The sequence below is a fragment of the Anolis sagrei genome, chromosome 6 (genome assembly GCF_037176765.1).
Source record: "Anolis sagrei isolate rAnoSag1 chromosome 6, rAnoSag1.mat, whole genome shotgun sequence".
Classification (NCBI taxonomy): domain Eukaryota; kingdom Metazoa; phylum Chordata; class Lepidosauria; order Squamata; family Dactyloidae; genus Anolis; species Anolis sagrei.
Window position 1 is genome coordinate 11,677,114 of NC_090026.1, and position 18,512 is coordinate 11,695,625.

The 18,512-nt window shown below is 40.4% G+C and overlaps 2 protein-coding genes across 3 annotated transcripts in view; one reads left to right on the plus strand and one right to left on the minus strand.

The window, feature by feature from the left end:
* LOC132777683 (alpha-N-acetylneuraminide alpha-2,8-sialyltransferase-like) overlaps positions 1-3,147 on the plus strand; it is a 35,341-nt gene extending 32,194 nt beyond the window's left edge. For both annotated transcript variants that reach the window (XM_067469781.1, XM_067469780.1), the window contains exon 8: positions 1,186-3,147. In XM_067469781.1, coding sequence (XP_067325882.1) covers positions 1,186-1,648 — 463 coding nt within the window. In that variant the 3' untranslated portion in view covers positions 1,649-3,147. The remainder of the gene's footprint in view (positions 1-1,185) is intronic.
* Positions 3,148-6,488: 3,341 nt separating this feature from the next.
* Positions 6,489-15,639, minus strand: LOC132779310 (alpha-2,8-sialyltransferase 8F-like). The gene is made up of 5 exons (XM_060782998.2): positions 15,507-15,639; positions 14,062-14,200; positions 12,906-13,018; positions 11,284-11,370; positions 6,489-7,135 (listed from the first exon to the last, which is right to left on the minus strand). The coding sequence occupies exons 1-5, from the start codon at positions 15,590-15,592 to the stop codon at positions 6,673-6,675; spliced, it is 888 nt and encodes a 295-aa protein (XP_060638981.2). The 5' UTR covers positions 15,593-15,639; the 3' UTR covers positions 6,489-6,672.
* Between the last annotated feature and the right edge of the window lie 2,873 nt (positions 15,640-18,512).

Sequence of the window (18,512 nt, forward strand, 5' to 3'; positions counted from 1 at the left end):
GAAGAGTAGATCAGTGGGCAAAATCTACTTCCAGTAGGCTCAGACAAAAGCAAACTGCAATAGCTATTCTTAACTTGTGTGTTGCTCCTCATTACAATATATAACTTCTATTGTAAGAAGGCAGGATCATCAAGTTTGCAGACGACACCAAATTGGGAGGGATAGCCAATGCTCCAGAGGACAGGAGCAGGATTCAAAACGACCTTGACAGATTAGAGAGATGGGCCAAAACTAACACAATGAAGTTCAACAGGGACAAATGCAAGATACTCCACTTTGGCAGAAAAAATGAAATGCAAAGATACAGAATGGGGGACAATGCCTGGCTCGAGAGCAGTACGTGTGAAAAAGATCTTGGAGTCCTTGTGGACAGCAAGTTAAACATGAGCCAACAATGTGATGTGGCGGCAAAAAACCCAATGGGATTTTGGCCTGCATCAATAGGAGCCTAGTGTCTAGATCTAGGGAAGTAATGCTACCCCTCTATTCTGCTTTGGTTAGACCACACCTGGAATATTGTGTCCAATTCTGGGCACCACAATTCAAGAGAGATATTGGCAAGCTGGAATGTGTCCAGAGGAGGGCGACTAAACTGATCAAGGGTTTGGAGAACAAGCCCTATGAGGAGCGGCTTAAGGAACTGGGCATGTTTAGCCTGAAGAAGAGAAGGCTGAGAGGAGATATGATAGTCATGTAGAAATATGTGAGAGGAAGTTATAGGGAGGAGGGAGCAAGCTTGTTTTCTGCTTCCTTGGAGACTAGGACGCGGAACAATGGCTTCAAACTACAAGAGAGGAGATTCCATCTGAACATGAGGAAGAACTTCCTGACTGTGAGAGCCGTTCAGCAGTGGAACTCTCTGCCTCGGAGTGTGGTGGAGGCTCCTTCTTTGGAAGCTTTTAAACAGGGGCTGGATGGCTATCTGTCAGGGGTGCTTTGAATGCAATATTCCTGCTTCTTGGCAGAGGGTTGGACTGGATGGCCCATGAGGTCTCTATGATATTGTTGTTGATGTTTTTGGTATTGCTGTACCCCACTTTCCTCTCTCAAATGATACTCAAAATGACTGTATGCTGATGTTGCTTGATTATGTTCATCTATCTGAAATTTTGGGAATATGTGTGAATGATATTGTAAGAATATGTGTCTTCAAATTCTGAATGCAGCCTTTCCTTCTTCCTGCAGATTCAAGTTCTTGCAGGAACGGCGAAAATCCTTTGTAGAAGCCATTCACTCTTACGGAGATGCCACCTTCCTTCTCCCTGTTTTATCCTTTGTGGGAGACAACGTTCTGGGCTACCGTGTGCTGTACACCTTGGAGGACTTTGGCCTGGAGAAGCAGGCTCTCTTCCTGAACCCACAGTATTTGCACAACCTAGCTAACTTCTGGAAGAAAAGGGGCTTGGAGACAAACCGGCTTTCCTCTGGCTTCATGTTGGTTAGCACGGCTTTGGAGTTCTGCCAGCACATCACCCTCTATGGTTTCTGGCCCTTCTCATATGACTTGAACAATAAATCCATTCCTCACCACTACTATGATAACGTGTTGCCCAAACCCGGGGTACATGCCATGCCCACAGAGTTCTCGTATTATCTCAGCATGTATGCTGAAGGTGTCCTACGGTTACAAGTGGGCAAGTGTCAGTGACAGCTTTACGCCTGGGTTGGAATTATCTTCTAAACCAGATGTGGTCAACCGTGGAAGGCCAAGGCGCCATATTAACGCCCCAGAAGACTTTAAACTGGTGTGCTTCAACTATACCCAGAAATAAATTGCCCATAAATTCCTTCAAGGACCTATGGGTGGCATTTTTGTCACTACCCATTCATTTCTAAGAAATGGCTCAGGGCGCATGAAATGTGACAAAAATCCCTCCCCCACACCTTCTAGATGGCCTTTGGGGAAAATATAAGTTAGGACATTTTCTATGTTTATTTTCCTTGAAATAATAACAATAATAACAACAATAATAATTTAAATTCTTACCCGCCGGGTCATGGCTTAAGGGGAGGGGAGGAGGTCAAAGCACAGCCGAACACACAAACATTGCAAAAGTCCAAAAATACACAGATGAAAATGTATTTCTCTAAAATACATATTAATTACACAGGGCACAAGTTTAAAATTCATGCTTAAATCCGGCTGGGTAGGCCTGTCAGAAAAGATAGGTCTTTAGACGGGTTTTAAATTCCGAAAATTCATTTAACTGTTGGAGCTCTCCTGGCAGGTCGTTCCACGGTCTTGGGGCAGCCGTTGAAAAGGTCCTCTGGGTAATGATCGCCAGTTAGGTTCTACCAAGTTGGTAAGCTGGAGTAGCCATCTCCAAGAGGACCTAAGTGTTCGTAGTGGATTGCACGGTAGAAGCCAATCCTATAGGTAATCTGGACCCAAACCATGTAGGGCTTTCAAACTCACAAACAACACTTTGTACTTTTTCTAGAAACTAATTGGCAGCCAGTGGAGTGACTTTAGGACAGGGACTATATACTCACTCCCAGATTTTATGTAGGATTGCCTCTGAAGATAGTTTGGAAGCTTCAGCTAGTCCAACGCTCGGCAACCAGGTTGCTCGCAGGAGCAGGATATTGAGAGCGCACAACGCCCTTGCTACGCCAGCTCCACTGGCTGCCTGTTAGCTACCCAGCACTATTCAAAGTGCTGGCATTGCCCTATAAAGCCCTTAACGGTTCTGGCTTAGTTTACCTGTTCGAAATATCTCCCGCTACAAACCACCTAGAACCTTAAGGTCGTCCGGGGAGGCCCTGATTGCTGTCACCCCACCATTGGTGGGGATAAGAGACAGGGCCTTCTCTGTGGTGGCCCCTCAGCTATGGATTTCCCTCCCAAGTGAAATCAGATCCGCCCCTTCCCTCCTGACCTTCCGGAAAAAGGTGAAATCCTGGCTGTGGGATCAGATCTTTGTGGACTAGAATGATGTGATGGTAGAGCTATGGTTTAATGGACTGTGTGTAGGACGACGATTTAACTCCGGCAATTGTTCTAATGTTTTACTGTTTTATGATGTTTGTATAATGTTTTACACTGTTTTTATCTAAGATGCATATTTATGCTTTTGTTGTCAACCGCCCTGAGTCCCTCTGCGGAGGTCGAGATAAGACGGGCTATAAATGTCCAAAACAAATAAATAATTTTCTCATAACCAATCTGGCTGCCGTTTTTGAACCAGGAGTTTCCAAACTTGGTACAGAGGTATCGCAATGTAGAGTTTATTGCAGAAGTCCAATGTTGAGGTTACCAGCGCATGCACTACCATCTTTATGTCCTCCAAATATAGATAGGGTCGCAGCTGGCATATCATTCGAAGCTGGTAGTCGGAATTCAACCCCACACTGCCCAAGTCTCAAGTCCTCAATGAGGAACAGTTTAGTTAGTTTAGTATTGACCAGTGGTTCTCAACCTTCCTAATGCCGTGACCCCTTAATGCAGTTCCTCATGTTGCGGTGACCCCCCAACCAAATTTGGCACAATTACCCGATACACCAAAATTTGAATACTGGTGGGGTTGTGGGGATTAGTTTTGTCATATGGGAGTTGTAGGTAAGGGTTTTCCCCTGACTTTATGACCAGTCATGTCTGACTTGGGTGTGGTGCTCATCTCCATTTCTAAGCCGAAGAGCCAGCGTTGTCCATAGACACCTCCAAGAGCATGTGGCCAGCATAACCGCAAGGAGCACCGTTACCTTCCCACCAGAGCAGTACCTATTGATCTACTCACATTTGCATGTTTTTGAACTGCTAAGTTGGCAGAAGCTAGGGCTGACAGCGGAAGCTCATGCCGCTTCCTGGATTTGAACCTGCGCCTTTTCAGTCAACAAGCTAGCAGCTCAGTGGTATCATTGTTGGGATTTATCGTTAACCTACAATCAAAGAGCATTCTGAACTCCACCAACGATGTAATTGAAACAAATTTGGCACACAGAACTCCCATGACCAACAGAAAATACTGGAAGGGTATGGTGGACATTGACCTTGAGTTTTGGAGCTGTAGTTCACCTACATCAGGAGAGCACTGTGTACTCAAACAATGATGGATCTGGACCAAGCCTGGCAAGAATACTCAATCTGCCCAAATGTGAAAACTGGTAGAGTTTGGGGAAATTAGACCATGACACTTGGGAGTTGTAGTTGCTGGGATTTATAGTTCACCTACAATCAAAGAGCATTCTGAACTCCACCAAACCAAACGTGGCATCGAACCAAACGTGGCACACAGAACTCCCATGACCAACAGAAAATACTGGAAGGGCTTGGTGGGCATTGACCTTGAGTTTTGAAGTTGTGGTTCACCTACATCCAGAGAGAATTGTGGACTCAAACAATATGGTGACCCCCAACCATAACATTATTTTCATTGCTACTTCATAACTAATTTTGCTACTGTTATGAATTGCCATGTCAATATCTGATACGCAGGATGTAGTTTCATTCACTGGACCCAATTTGGCACAAATAACCGATATGTCTACATTTGAATACTGGTGGGATTAAGGGGGATTGATTTTGTCATTTGGGAGTTGTAGTTGCTGGGATTTATAGTTCACCTACACTCAGACAGCATTCTGAACTCCACCAATGATGGAATTGAACCACACTTGGCACACAGAACTCCCATGACCAACAGAAAATACTGGAAGGGTTTGGCAGGCATGGACCTTGAGTTTTGGAATCGTAGCTCACTTACCTCCAAAAGCACTGTAGACTAAAACAATGATAGACCTGAACCAAACTTGACACGAATACTCAATATGCCCAAATGGGAACACTGGTGGAGTTTGGGGTAAATAGAATCTTGAAATTTGGGAGTTGCATTTGCTGGGGTTTATAGTTAACCTACAACCAAAGAGCACTCTGAATCCAGCCCACAATCGAGGGAGGGCTCGCGCAAAGGAGTCCCTGGCTGCCTCGCAGCCTTGCTTTTTGGCGAGGCCGGGAGGGAGCCAAGGCAGCCTTCACACGAGCCCTCCCTGGGCTCCCCCGCAGCCTCGATGAGTGGCGAGGCCGCAAAGGAGCCCAGGGAAGGCCCGCGCAAAGGAGCCCTCGGCTGCCTCGCAGCCTTTTGGGTAGGGCCTAAGGAGGCGGCCTCGCGACCCCTCCAAAATGGTCAAACGACCCCCCGGGGGGTCACGACCCCCAGGTTGAGAACCGCTGGTATAGACTAAGGGTTTCCCTTCCCACATGTCTCCTGTATGACAGTTGGGAATGTATCTAATCTCTTTTCCTCTCTGTTTCTGCTTATTTTTAGCCTTGAAGAAAGGTGTGGAATCATTGTGTACATAATGATATTGGACTGGATCTTTACTATTTATCCATGTTATGTTACCAAATGCAGAAACAGGAAAGGTTCTTAATGAATTGCTGCCAAGAATAGCCAGTGCCACCAAGACCAATGGGTATTGAAGCCAAACATCTGTATTTATTTGAGCCATTCTGTGCTCTTCCAGTGAAATGAGAATGACAATATTTTGCTATAAGCAGTAAGAAATATACAAAGAAAATTAATACTAGGCAAAAATCAGTTGTGCTATTGAGATAAATCTTAGCAAGCATTTTGGAAAGCTTGTGCTACTACTAGTGATGTAAGTAAGTGAGAAAAGGTGGGCAGAGAGAGAAAGATTTTGGGGGAATAGATAGTGGAGGTTCACCATGTGCCTAGAACAAAACAGTCAGGATACAGGCTAGATCTACACTGCCAGATTGGAATTGCATTATATGGTCGATGTTGACCCATATAAGGTAGTTCAATGCAGGTAAAGTGCATTGTATGGGTGTACAGTTCCAAACTGCAATATATGGCAGTGCAGACCCAGCCATAAGCAAAAATGAAGTTTCCTGCTAGAAGCACATTTATGCTTTTTATGTGCCTTGCAAAAGACGACTTGATTTGTATGCACAGCTTTGAAAAAAGAAGGCAAAAAAATAACAACAACAGAAAACTGGATTGAAAAAGTGATGGACATTATGAACATGGACCTTTTAACCCAAAAAATTGCCCAAAACACATCAAAATCAAATAGAACAGACTAGAGCAGCTTTATTAACATTTTTTTTTAAAAAAAACAACAAATACAAATGATTATAAAAGCAGAATAAAGAATTATCTCGGTTAGGACTTAAAACACACGCAAAGCGGCATTTACATCAGGAACATTGGGAAAAGGAATTAAATAATACCACTAGAAGCGATCTGGAAATGACAAGGAAAAATTGATAAGTGTTTGTTTGTCAGGTGAGTTTTTGGGGTGATTGTTGTTTGTTTTTCTTTTTACATTTCTATGCTTTTTTCTGATCTTTATACTCTCTCTTTATGATATTCTCCTACTTTCGCTGTATTAAAAACCAATATATAAGTATCTGTAGGATATTTTAATCATTTGTGTGTTCAAAATTTTTGTTTAATGTCTTTTATGTTATTTATTAATAAAAATCATTATGCAAAAAGAAAAAGAAAAAGCGAGAACTGCTAGGACAAAATACCCCTTCTAGAAAAATCAGGGAAGGAGAATGTGTGACTTCCTAAATCTCAGCTTCCTCCAAAGCCAAACAAATTTACCAATTTTTCACACTTCCAGATAATAAGTCATACAGCTGGTGTTGTAATGGAAACTTATTCTTCATTCTATTTGCTCATGGGTCCCATTCCTACACATACCTCACCGACATTTTCCATATCGTAAGAGCAACACATTCCGGGAATACATGTGAACGTAACGTGAGAATTCAGTGGACATGTTATGTGCATCATCATCGGGCAAAATGTCATCGTAGTAGTGGTAAGAGACAGCCTGTCCATCCAGGTCATGCGAGAAGGGCCAGAAGCCATAGAGGGTGATGTGCTGGCAAAACTCTAAAGCCACGTTGATAAATACGAAGCCGGAGGAGAGCCGTAGTGTCGCCAAGCTTTCCTTCCTCCAATAATCAGTCAAGTTGCGCTGGTACTCTGGATTCAAGAAGAAGACCTTCTTTCCCAACCCTAATGCCTCCATGGTATACAAGGCATGGTAGGCTATGCTATTATCGCCTGAATTAGTGAAGGCTGGGATGAGGAAGACAGCATTCATGTAAGATTGCAGGGCATCTGCATAGGGATCCCACTCTTGCTGCAAGAAATGGAATCTAGAGGAAAAAAGAATCCTGCTTTCAAAAAATGGAAGAAAAGTAGGTGCTCAGAATCATAAAATCATAGAATTGGAAAAGACAAGGGTCATCCAACTCAGCCCCATTCTGCCATGCAAGAAGCCTCTTGTGTTTGGCCAGCACGCTGAGTAGTTGTTGGTTGGAATTCAATCCCCAGAGATATTAGGCAAGCCCCCCACGCTGGCAATCTTCAGGAGGAATCTGAAAACCTGGTTGCTCCAATGTGCCTTCACTGATTGAATGTAAGATACTCCCTAATCAAACTTTGCACAGAATGACCTCAGAAGCACTTTATTTTATGGTTCGTGCAATTAAATCCTTCCTCACTCCCGGATCCTCCTCCCCGATAATTTACATTGTCCTATCTCCCAGTGTTTTAAATTTTTATCTTTGAATTTGGTCCTGCCCAGTGTAATCTTTTGTGTTTTAATGTCTGATTTTATACTGTTGTGTCGCTTGTTATATTGGTTTTGCATTTTATGTATTTTATTTTCTGGTTTTGTTATGCTTTTGTGTTATATTGTGTGTACTGTACTAATGGGCGTGGCCACATGTAAGCCGTACCGAGCCCCCCTGGGGGAGATGGAGCAGGGTATAAATAAAGTTTTATATTATAATTATCGGTTCTGGGTGTAGATGAGGGAGCTGCTGTTCCTGACTGGATTCTAGTTTAATAGTTAAACTCTCATTTGACTTAAATCAAGAAATAGTTTTCTAAGATCTACAGAGACACTCGCTGGAACACCCCAGCAAGCGGGAGTCCAAAAGTGGCAGGCTCAAACCCAGAACCTCAATCAATGGCTGATACCAAATGAGAGACTCCTACCTGGGCACACAGAAAACTGGGTGACTTGGAAGGTGCTGAACAGACTGCGCTCTGGCACCACGAGATGCAGAGCCAACCTTAAGAAATGGGGCTACAAAGTGGAATCCACGACATGCAAGTGTGGAGAAGAGCAAACCACTGACCACCTGCTGCAATGCAACCTGAGCCCTGCTACATGCATAATGGAGGACCTCCTTGCAGCAACACCAGAGGTACTCCAAGTGGCCAGATACTGGTCAAAGGACATTTAATCAACTACCAAGCTTGCAAACTTTGTGTTTTGTCTGTTCGTTTGTTTTGTTAAAAATATAATACAAATGTCTGGGTGCTCCTGACACGATAAATAAATACTTGACACCAGGGAAGATTTTAGGGTGAAAATTATAGATTTTGATATGATTCATGAATAAGGTGAGTTACCATATTTCACAGAGAGGGGAAAGCATGAATGTTTTTAGGTTTTCCCTGGTGAGCGAAATTCTCACCCATCGCCACTCTACTCAGAGAAGGGGATGGTCATTTTTGTTTTGTTTTTGTAAGAGTTAAAGTTGTTGGAAATAGTAACCTTCCAAGCCTCCATTAACTTTGTAAATGGGTATAATTGTTAACCTATATTGTATGTACATTTTGGTTTGCCACTTTGACTGTACCTGTTTGGGAGGGGCTTCAGACACAGGCCTCCATGTTGTATCCAGCTTGCATCAGACCTCAGTGGAGGTGGATGCATGTTGCTGTTTGGACTTTAGTAGAGAAATATGACTTATAGACTTCAGTGAGTACAGCTATACTTATAGACAATGGACGATTGATTAAGTATCATACCCTGTGTATTCAACACAGAAAAGAAACTACATCTTATCTAACTGAACTCTAATAAGAAATGTGCCTCCATGGTGAATTAATACAAGTTGTTTATGAGTAAACAAGATATGTTATTTTTTGAAGAAGACTACTTTGTTTTGTCTTTTGAGTGCGTATTTTAAACAATGGAGAGTAGACAGGCAACTTCAACTTCAAAGAAACAACCATCCTCTGCTAACCAAATATATTTTTCTACTGTCATGCCTTTATCCTTGACAGTTTAAAGACATGGTTCTTCAGTTTAACAGCTGAGTTACCTGTGTGCCATTACATGAATGCTTATGAATATCACTTGCTCTAAGAGTTGACTTCTAACAAGGTCACGCTTTTCTTGACTTGTGGTTTTCAAAAGGTGGTCCCCACATGTTCACAGAGATTAACACTTGCCAAATGGATATGACATCATTTTTACCTTTTCAATAAGGTGATGGTGCACTTATTTCCAATAGGTTATAGAATTTCCAATAGGTTATAGAATTTGCAATAAAAGTTCTATAGTTGCTCAAGCTGTGGATAAGGCAACCCAGGGTTTTGGCTAAACTTTCTAGACTTATACATGAGTACTGTATAAGATAGAGTATAAGCTGAGTTTTTCAGTCCTTTTTAAGGCTGAAAAAGCCCCCCTTGGCTTATATTCGAGTCAATGTTATTGATTATTTCATTCTGTTGTTGTTGTTGTTGCATTTATTATTATTACATTTATTATTTTTCTCTATTATTACTGTTTATTGTTACATTTCCATTATTTTACTCTATTATTAATATTTTTATTACATTTATTATTTTACTCTATCATTTTTGGAAGGATACGTAAGCATATTTACATTGAAGGTTAGAATAATGGTTTAATCAGAGTTGGAGGGTCTTATCTTAAATTACAGTTTTCTGTAAATATTCAAAAACATTTAACCTACAGATGTCTCAATTAATGTAATTTTATTGCTATCTATTTTTATTTTGAAATTTACCAGTAGCTGCTGCATTTCCCACCCTCGGCTTATATGTGAGTCAATAGATTTCCCCAGTTTTTTGTGATAAAATTAGGTGCCTTGGCTTATATTCGGATTGGCTTATACTCTAGTATATACAGTATATATGGCAGCTTGATGCTCACAGAGTTTAGCAATAGCTATCCTGATGTGTGTACTCGCTCCAGACTGATTTTGACCACATCTGTTACTGTGAAATCTGTGTTTATTGTACGCAGAGGGAAATTAATGATAATGAGAAGCGTGTTCAAAAACATGGCCCTTTAAAGGCATGAATTGTATGCCAGCTTTTTGAAAGAGCTTGATGGTAGAATTAATGTTTTGTGTGAGAAGCTCCATGGTTCAGTCCTTTGCCATCTCCAGTTCCAAAAGCTATTGAAGAACTAAAGTTTGTGATAACTTACTGTATATACTCGAGTATAAGCCTAGTTTTTCAGCCCCTTTTTTAGGCTGAAAAAGTTCCCCTCGGCTTATACTCGAGTCAAGGTTATTTATTATTTTACTATGGTATTAGTATTATTTTTATTATATTTATTATTTTACTCTATTATTATTATTACGTTTACATTACTTTACTCTATTACTTTTATTACATTTATTATTTTACTCTATTATTATTACATTTATGTTATTTTACTGTATTATTATATGTATTACATTTATTATTTTACTCTATTATTGTTATTATTACATTTATTACTTTATTATTATTACTATTGTTATTAAATTTCCATTATTTACTCTATAATTATTTTTATTACATATTATTACATTTATTATTTTATTCTATCATTATAGGTAATAGGTAAGAAGCACATTTACATTGAAGGAGGTTAGAATACTAGTTGAATCAGAGTTGGGCAGTCTTATCTTAAATTACAGTTTTATGTAAATACTCATAAACATTTAACCTCCTGATGATTACCAGTAGCAGCTACATTTCTCACCCTCGGCTTATACTTGAGTCAAAACGTTTTTCTAGTTTTTTGTGGTAAAATTAGGTGCCTTGGCTTGTATTCGGGTCGGCTTATACTCATGTATATACGGTATAATGCTGTGCCAGGGTGATATACAGATAGTCTGCATAGATAAATGCAGAGGCTTGAGTGAGAAGTAAATGGTGGAGAAAATCTATGAATGCTTGTCTTGAGGTAAAAATGCACATCTTGATTCAAATCTCATTCACACAATGCAATTATAGCTGTAATTGTAGCCGTTTCACACAACACTATAGCACTAAGATCCCAATGTAACTATGAAATCCCAGCTCTCTGACTTAGAATTCTAAAATACTATTCTATAAGGTGTTTAAAATTCTCAAATTACAGTGTGGTACTATGGATTAAAATGCTATAAGTGTACAGAGACACACGTCATTATTATCATTCATACAAGTCAATACACCTGATGTAGAGTTAAGAATGTCTTAAATGATGCTCATATCCTCTTACTTATCTTTAAGGATGCTGGGGTTGATGGTCACCAAGCTTGTCTTAGTTCCGATATCTTCAGGGAACTCCAAAGGAGGAAGGTTGAACCTGGTTTGGGGGGAAAAAGCATCAGGCTCAGTGTCAGCTGTCAAATACATGGTATTTTGGGCTCTGTAAATAAAATCAAGACCTGCTGCTGAGGTTTTAAAGCTTTTCTAATTTTCTCCCTCTGCTTTCAGGGACAAAGAGAGTGCGAGTACATCTACATGGCTTGACACCGCATTAGCTGCCATGTACTTTTTACCTGGTCCTCACTCAGGGTCAACCTATGTCTGAAACGACTTGAAAGGACACAACAACAACAACAATCCTATCTCATCGCCAAAAGCAGGCCCACACTTTCCATTAAAATACTAATAAGTTTATATTTGTTAAAATTGTTCTTCATTTTAATTATTGCATTGTTTTTAAGTGTTTTTTTGCACTACAAATAAGATATTTGCAGTGTGCATAGCAATTCATTCATGATTTTATCAAATTATAATCCGGCCCTCCAACAATTTGAGGGACTGTGACCTGGCCCTCTGTTTAAAAAGTTTGAGGACCCCTGGGTTAAAGGACATTTTAAAGTCAGACATCATATCTGTAAGCCTTATATCTAAATTCTAGTCATGATGTCTAATGATGAGGAATGCAAGAGTTGTACTTCAGCATCTGGAGAGCCAGATAAAATAAGATGGTGGGCCGGATTTGAGTTTGACACATGTATCTAAGATAGAAGGAGCATGGCATTGGAGGTGAAGAAGACCAAACTCCTTTCTAGCCCTCAAGAACAAAGGTGAATAGACCAGAGGCCATCAGAAGACCTCAAGCATAATTGAAGACTCCTGAAGGTCATTGTGAGGAGGTTGTCTCTTCGAGGTCACAGCTCTTCTTCCATGGAGATTAGCAGATAAAAAACAGAATGCATCTACCATCCCTAAGATGGGGAACTCCTCCAAACCCCGGTGTGCCTCTGCTAATTGATGTTGGGAACATTGATCAACATGGACTGATTGTCTGACAGGGGCAGTTTCAGTTTTCAGTATTCTACATATATCATAGAATCAAAGAGCTGGAAGAGACCTCATGGGCCATCCAGTCCAACCCCCTGCCAAGAAGCAGGAATATTGCATTCAAATCACCCATGACAGATGGCCATCCAGCCTCTGTTTAAAAGCTTCCAAAGAAGGAGTCTCCACCACACTCCAGGACAGAGAGTTCCACTGCTGTCAGGAAGTTCCATGTTCAGATGGAATCTCCTCTCTTGTAGTTTGAAGCCATTGTTCCGCGTCCTAGTCTCCAAGGAAGCAGAAAACAAGCTTGCTCCCTCCTCTCTGTGGCTTCCTCTCATATATTTATACATGGCTATCATATCTCCTCTCAGCCTTCTCTTCTTCAGGCTAAACATGCCCAGCTCCTTAAGCTGCTCCTCATAGGGCTTGTTCTCCAGACCCTTGATCATTTTAGTCACTCTCCTCTGGACACATTCCAAAGGAGTGTGGACAAGGCTGGTGGATATATGTAGAATACTGACATGGAAACACCCATGGCCTTTCCTACTTAAAATATAACCCATTACTTTCAAAGAAAGAAGGAATTACCTGACGACTAGATCTGCCTGGTCGATCTCGTGTCCACAGCGGCTTTGTCGCAAAATCCCGCTATTGCCCACCATAGCACAATGCTTATACTGAGAATGTGAGAAAGGCGATACCTAGATTTTTGCAGGGAGTGGTAACAATTTTTTTAAAAAATGTGTTTTTTTAAAAAAATAAATAAATGTACAAATGAAATACAGAAAAAAATTCATGCAGTTAGTATTATTCCAGAATTAACCATTCTAACAACTTGCAGGCATCTCTATCTGCTATGTTCCATGTCATTTTAGCATGAATTTGGGTAGTAATTTACCTTCAACTCAGAGAATTGAGCAGAGAATTTGACTCTGTGATCTGAGTCCTCTTCCACTTTAATTCTATAAACTACAGTGTTCTAGATTCTATAAAAGCATTTTCATACAGGTAGGGTGAAGGATTTATTCTAGTAAAAGACAATATTCTGTATATATTTGAGTATAAGACGACCAGAATATAAGGTACCTAATTTTATCACAAAAAAACAGGGTAAGCGTATTGACTCGAGTATAAGCTTAGGGTGGGAAATGCAGAAAATTGAAGTTCTACTGTTGAAGATCTTTTTTTTTTCCATGATGGGAAATACCTTCCTGAGCTGGAAATACCTTCCAGCTCAAGGCCCAACTTCAATTTTAGATAATTTCTTCAGAGGTAAATTCTAGTGGTGGGCAAGGTCAAAGGCAATCAGGCTCCCAAACAACTCCTATTTTAGCTTATCCAAACTATATCCAAGTTATATAAAAGCATTCCAGTCTCTATATAAAAGTTGGGAAACCATTTCATGATGGTGTCATGGGATTGGGGTCCCTTCTACATTGCCACATAAAATCCAGATTATCTGATTTGAACTGGATTTATATGGCAGTGCATACTTATATAATTCAGTTTAAAAGAGATAGTGTGGTTTATCTGCTTTGATAATCTGGATTATATGGCAGTGTAGAAGGGGCCTGGGCAGTCAGCATGTAAACATATATGCACTACTATTCATATGTACTCCTTCCCATACTGTTTGCACCTTTGCTATGTCAAAACAGTTTCCCACATCCAAAAGCAATGCCTCTAAAAGGACTAGCTGGAAGGAAGCATAGCTATATATATCTATTTCTATATAGTCACTCACCTTTGGCAGCAGCTCTAGGAGGTGAGCTTCCACAGCTACTTTAACACCCTCTAAACAGGTAATATTTGATCCTAGAGGTTTGTTTTCCTTGGTCAGGACTAACTGGACAGAAGCATTGCAACATTGCCCCAGTTCAGCCCTGCAAAGAGATTGTACCTGGATTAGTGCTAATAGAAGAAAGGAGTTGTTTTGAACTTGTAAGAGTATTTTCTGAACACCCTAAGTATTATTATTATTATTATTATTATTATTATTATTATTATTATTAAACTTTATTTGTACCCCGCTAGCATTTCCCAAAGGACTCGATGTGACTTACAAAGGCCAAGGCCTCAACACAACAACAGCAAACAATAACAATACAGTACAAAGCAAATTAAAAACATATGCAATGACAAAACATTACACCATTACGCAATAAAAACCAGGGCCGGGCCAGTGATGGGTACAGGTTAAAAAGTGCTGGGTGTGACAGGAGGTATGTTGGGATTCTGGGCAAGTTCAATGTGTATTATAAAGGCACCACTATTCCACAGAAATTTTGCTTTTTGCCTATGCTTTAATCTTTAAGGCTCTCACAGACAAGAGTCTGCTCATGCTGCACAAGCTTTAACCATTTGTTGTTGTTCATTCGTTCAGTCGTCTCCGACTCTTCGTGACCTCATGGACCAGTCCACACCAGAGCTCCTGTCGGCCGTCACCACCCCCAGCTCCTTCAAGGTCAGTCCAGTCACTTCAAGGATGCCATCCATCCATCTTGCCCTTGGTCGGCCCCTCTTCCTTTTGCCTTCCACTTTCCCCAGCATCATTGTCTTCTCTAGGCTTTGCTGTCTCCTCATGATATGGCCAAAGTACTTCAACTTTGTCTCTAGTATCCTTCCCTCCAGTGAGCAGCCGGGCTTTATTTCCTGGAGGATGGACTGGTTGGATCTTCTCACAGTCCAAGGCACTCTCAGAACTTTCCTCCAACACCACATTAGAAATTACTATTTGTGCTTTGAATGGCAAGGCTCCAAAAACAGACAATAATAATTGCCCCATATTTGTTGAACTGCCTTCCTGAAGAGAGAAAGATAAAAACTCTTCTCTGCTTCTGCGGTTATTAGCTTGTTGGGGGGATTTGTATAAAGCCTTTAAGTTCATTTTGTCTCCATTATTAATATTGCTTTCTATGGCTGTATGTGGTGCTCATCTCCATTTCTAAGACCAAGAGCCAGTGTTGTCCGTAGACACCTTCAAGGTCATGTGGCCAGCATGACTGCATGGAGTGCTGTTATTTAAAGTAATGATTAAAAGAAAAAAATAACTTCGTTTCTCAAATAATTGTGATTGTCCTCAAATGAATATTTTCAGGAAGAATCAAGCATAGCAGTTCTTATAATGAGGGATATATATCATATATCCCACTGGTTCCAGGTCACCTATGCAAGTTTTAGTCCCATTACCTGTATCGATCCATTTCTGTGATATCGGGCTCCCAAGGAACTTCCTGTGTGAGCAGCAAATGCACCAGTTTTGTTTTCTCCTTCATGGATAACTTATTTTCCCATTGTAAAATGTCAGGTTTCTGGTGGACATCTCTATGAAAAAGGAGAGTGATGCACCATGCTTATGCACACATTCACAATCACAGGACCAAACATTCATGTACCTTTCATGCAAGGAGATATCACCTTCCAAATGCCACTTGTGAAATTGCATTTAATCTTTTCCATTACTAAACACAATTCAGAATCATGATGGTTTCTGTATTTCTGAAACACACTGAGATATCTTACTGAGATACTGAATTTTCACTCTATTTGTTTCCAATCACTCTCCACTTTATATGTGTGTGTGTGTATTATTGCTTCAGATTTGCATTATATTATTTACACTTAATTTCCATTGACGTATTTGCCTAAAACATCTCATTTTCATATAACAGTTCTTTTATATGTTCTTTGCACCTTCTCCTTTTATACATTCTTCTCTTTGATGACATTTTATTAATTTCATTGTTAACACCTCTCATTCCTCCCATCACCTTCCCCTTGACCACATATTTTCCCTATATATTTATCCTTAACCTGGGGATCACAACCAGATACAGTGAAGACATCTGCCCTTGCGCTTCGCTACTCTGCTGCTGAGTGCCCGTATAGAGATGTATTCCACACTGGGCACTAATGCTGAGTGCCCAGTGTGGAATACATCTCTATACGTTAAAACAGTGGATGTGGCTCTTAATGAGACATGCCACATTATCACAAGATGTCTACGACCTACAATGCATGAGAAATTATACTATTTAGCCGGTATTGCACCACCTGACATCCGTCGGAAAGTAACACCCAGCAATGAAAGACCAAGACAGTGACATCTCTGGCCCATCCTCTGTTTGGATATTAGCTGGACGATTTGGCTCTTTTAACTGGGATGATAATGTTTTAATGTGTATGGTGCTGATATTTTAATCGTGTAATTAAGTGGCATTGTGTTGTTATTGTATTTTTTTGTATGTTAACACATGTTGTGAACTGGTCCGAATCCCTCTTTGAAGGTGAGAGGGCCGGTATATAAAACCTCAAAATAAATAAATAAATAAATAATAAATAGCCAGCAAGCCAACACCTTAAATCAAGAAATAGCTTCCTAAGACCTACAGAGATACTCACAGGAACACCTCAGCAAGCAATAGTCCAAATGTGGCAAGTTAAAACCCAGTATCTCAATCCATGGCTGATACCGGACGAAAAACTCCCCCCTGGGCACACAGAACACTGGGCAACATGGAAGACACTGAACAGACTGTGCTCTGGACCACGAGATGCAGAGCGATTAATAAGAAATGGGGCTACAAAGTGGAATGTGGAGAAGAGCAAACCACAGAACACTTACTACAATGCAGCCTGAGTCCTGCCACATGCACAATGGAGGACCTCCTTACAGCCACACCAGAGGCACTCCAAGTGGCCAGTTTCTAGTCAAAGGACATTTAGTATAATGCCAAGTTTAACTTTGTTTGTATTTTGAAATACATTATAGCTGTACCTTCAATTTGCTTCTGACATGATAAATAAATAAATTCTTAACCACGCACACAATTTTTTTAGTTTCTGTACAATATTCACATTAGCTTCACTGCTTTCCATCCATTCCATATATTTCTTCCATTTATTTTTAATTTCTTCTCTTTTATCCTCCTGTATATCTTTCCAGATTACATATGTTATGATTTCAGATTGGACCTGATCATAAATATAGTTGTTAGAATTTTCCATCGCCCATTTCTTTCCATCTTTCCATCCCCATGCTATCACGGCTTGTCCTGCTAGAATCATGATTTTAAACAATTCTTGTTCTTTTGAATTAATGTTATTATTCCCCAATACTCCCATTAACATCAGTTCTATATTCACTTGGAAGTCCACTTTACCTAATTTGGAATTAATGTAGTTAAGAGATTTTGAAGACACATAATTATGGTGGGCTCTTTTTGGGAGAAAAACAAATGCTGGACTACACTGCTATATAGTGAGGTTTTCAGAATGCAGGTTAACTGCATTGAACTGGATTATATGAGTCTATACTGCCACAGAATCCAGTTCAAGACAGACAACCTGCATTCCGAAACTGCATTACGTGGCAGCGTAGATCTAGCCAATGACTTTTTTTTAGTATACTAAAGATTAGTATGCCACGCCCGTACTTTTCACACATCTGCCTTACTTTTTTGGCATCGGTAGTATCAAATGTTTATATTTCTGTAACGTAAAAAGGATGACCAATTGGACGAGGGACATTGCCCCAAAGATGCAAAATGTAAGTCTCCTGTTTATTGCCATGACGGTGAAGGAAGTGGGAAGCTTCTGATCACGGTCCGGTTTCTTCTCCCTTGCCTTGCTCTTTCAATGGTGTCTTTTATGTCTGTCATGTAGCATTGTACCGAAAAGCACCAGCCATATGTGTTGACTCAATACACCTGCTGAAAAAAGGTAGCCAATACTTTATCTCTTGTTCTTTTGTCCCCAAACCCATGAATTTATTTCCCAACCCAGCCAGAAAATGTCATATGCATATGCAATACAAAACAAAAACAAACAAACAAAACAAACAAAACCCCAGTCATTATTATTTATGTTGTCAAAGGCTTTCATGGCCGAAATCACTGGGTTGCTGTGAGTTTTCCTGTATGGCCATGTTCCAAAAGCATTCTCTCCAGACATTTCACCCACATCTATGGCAGGCATGCTCAGTGATTGTGAGGTGTTAGAAACTAGGCAAGTGGGGTTTATATATCTACGAATTACTAATTTATGAGGCCATAAAAAAGACTCCAGCAAAAGCACTCCAGCAAAGCATGCGGGGAATGCAGAAGTACTTCATCAGTGTCGCATATGGACGATGAAAGCGACAGGTTCCCTGGCAGGCAGAAATGTTAAATAGCCTCTGTCTGTCTATATGTGTTG

What these genes read in the sequence shown, in the direction of transcription:
- LOC132779310 (XM_060782998.2), bottom strand. Translation starts at nt 15,592, where the DNA reads ATGAAGGAGAAAACAAAACTGGTGCATTTGCTGCTCACACAGGAAGTT. An exon ending in TCCTAGAGCTGCTGCCAAAG is followed by an intron (nt 13,019 to 14,061) that starts GTGAGTGACTAT and finishes GCAAAAATCTAG; the next exon opens with GTATCGCCTTTCTCACATTC. An exon ending in CCCAGCATCCTTAAAGATAA is followed by an intron (nt 7,136 to 11,283) that starts GTAAGAGGATAT and finishes TTTTTCCTCTAG; the next exon opens with ATTCCATTTCTTGCAGCAAG.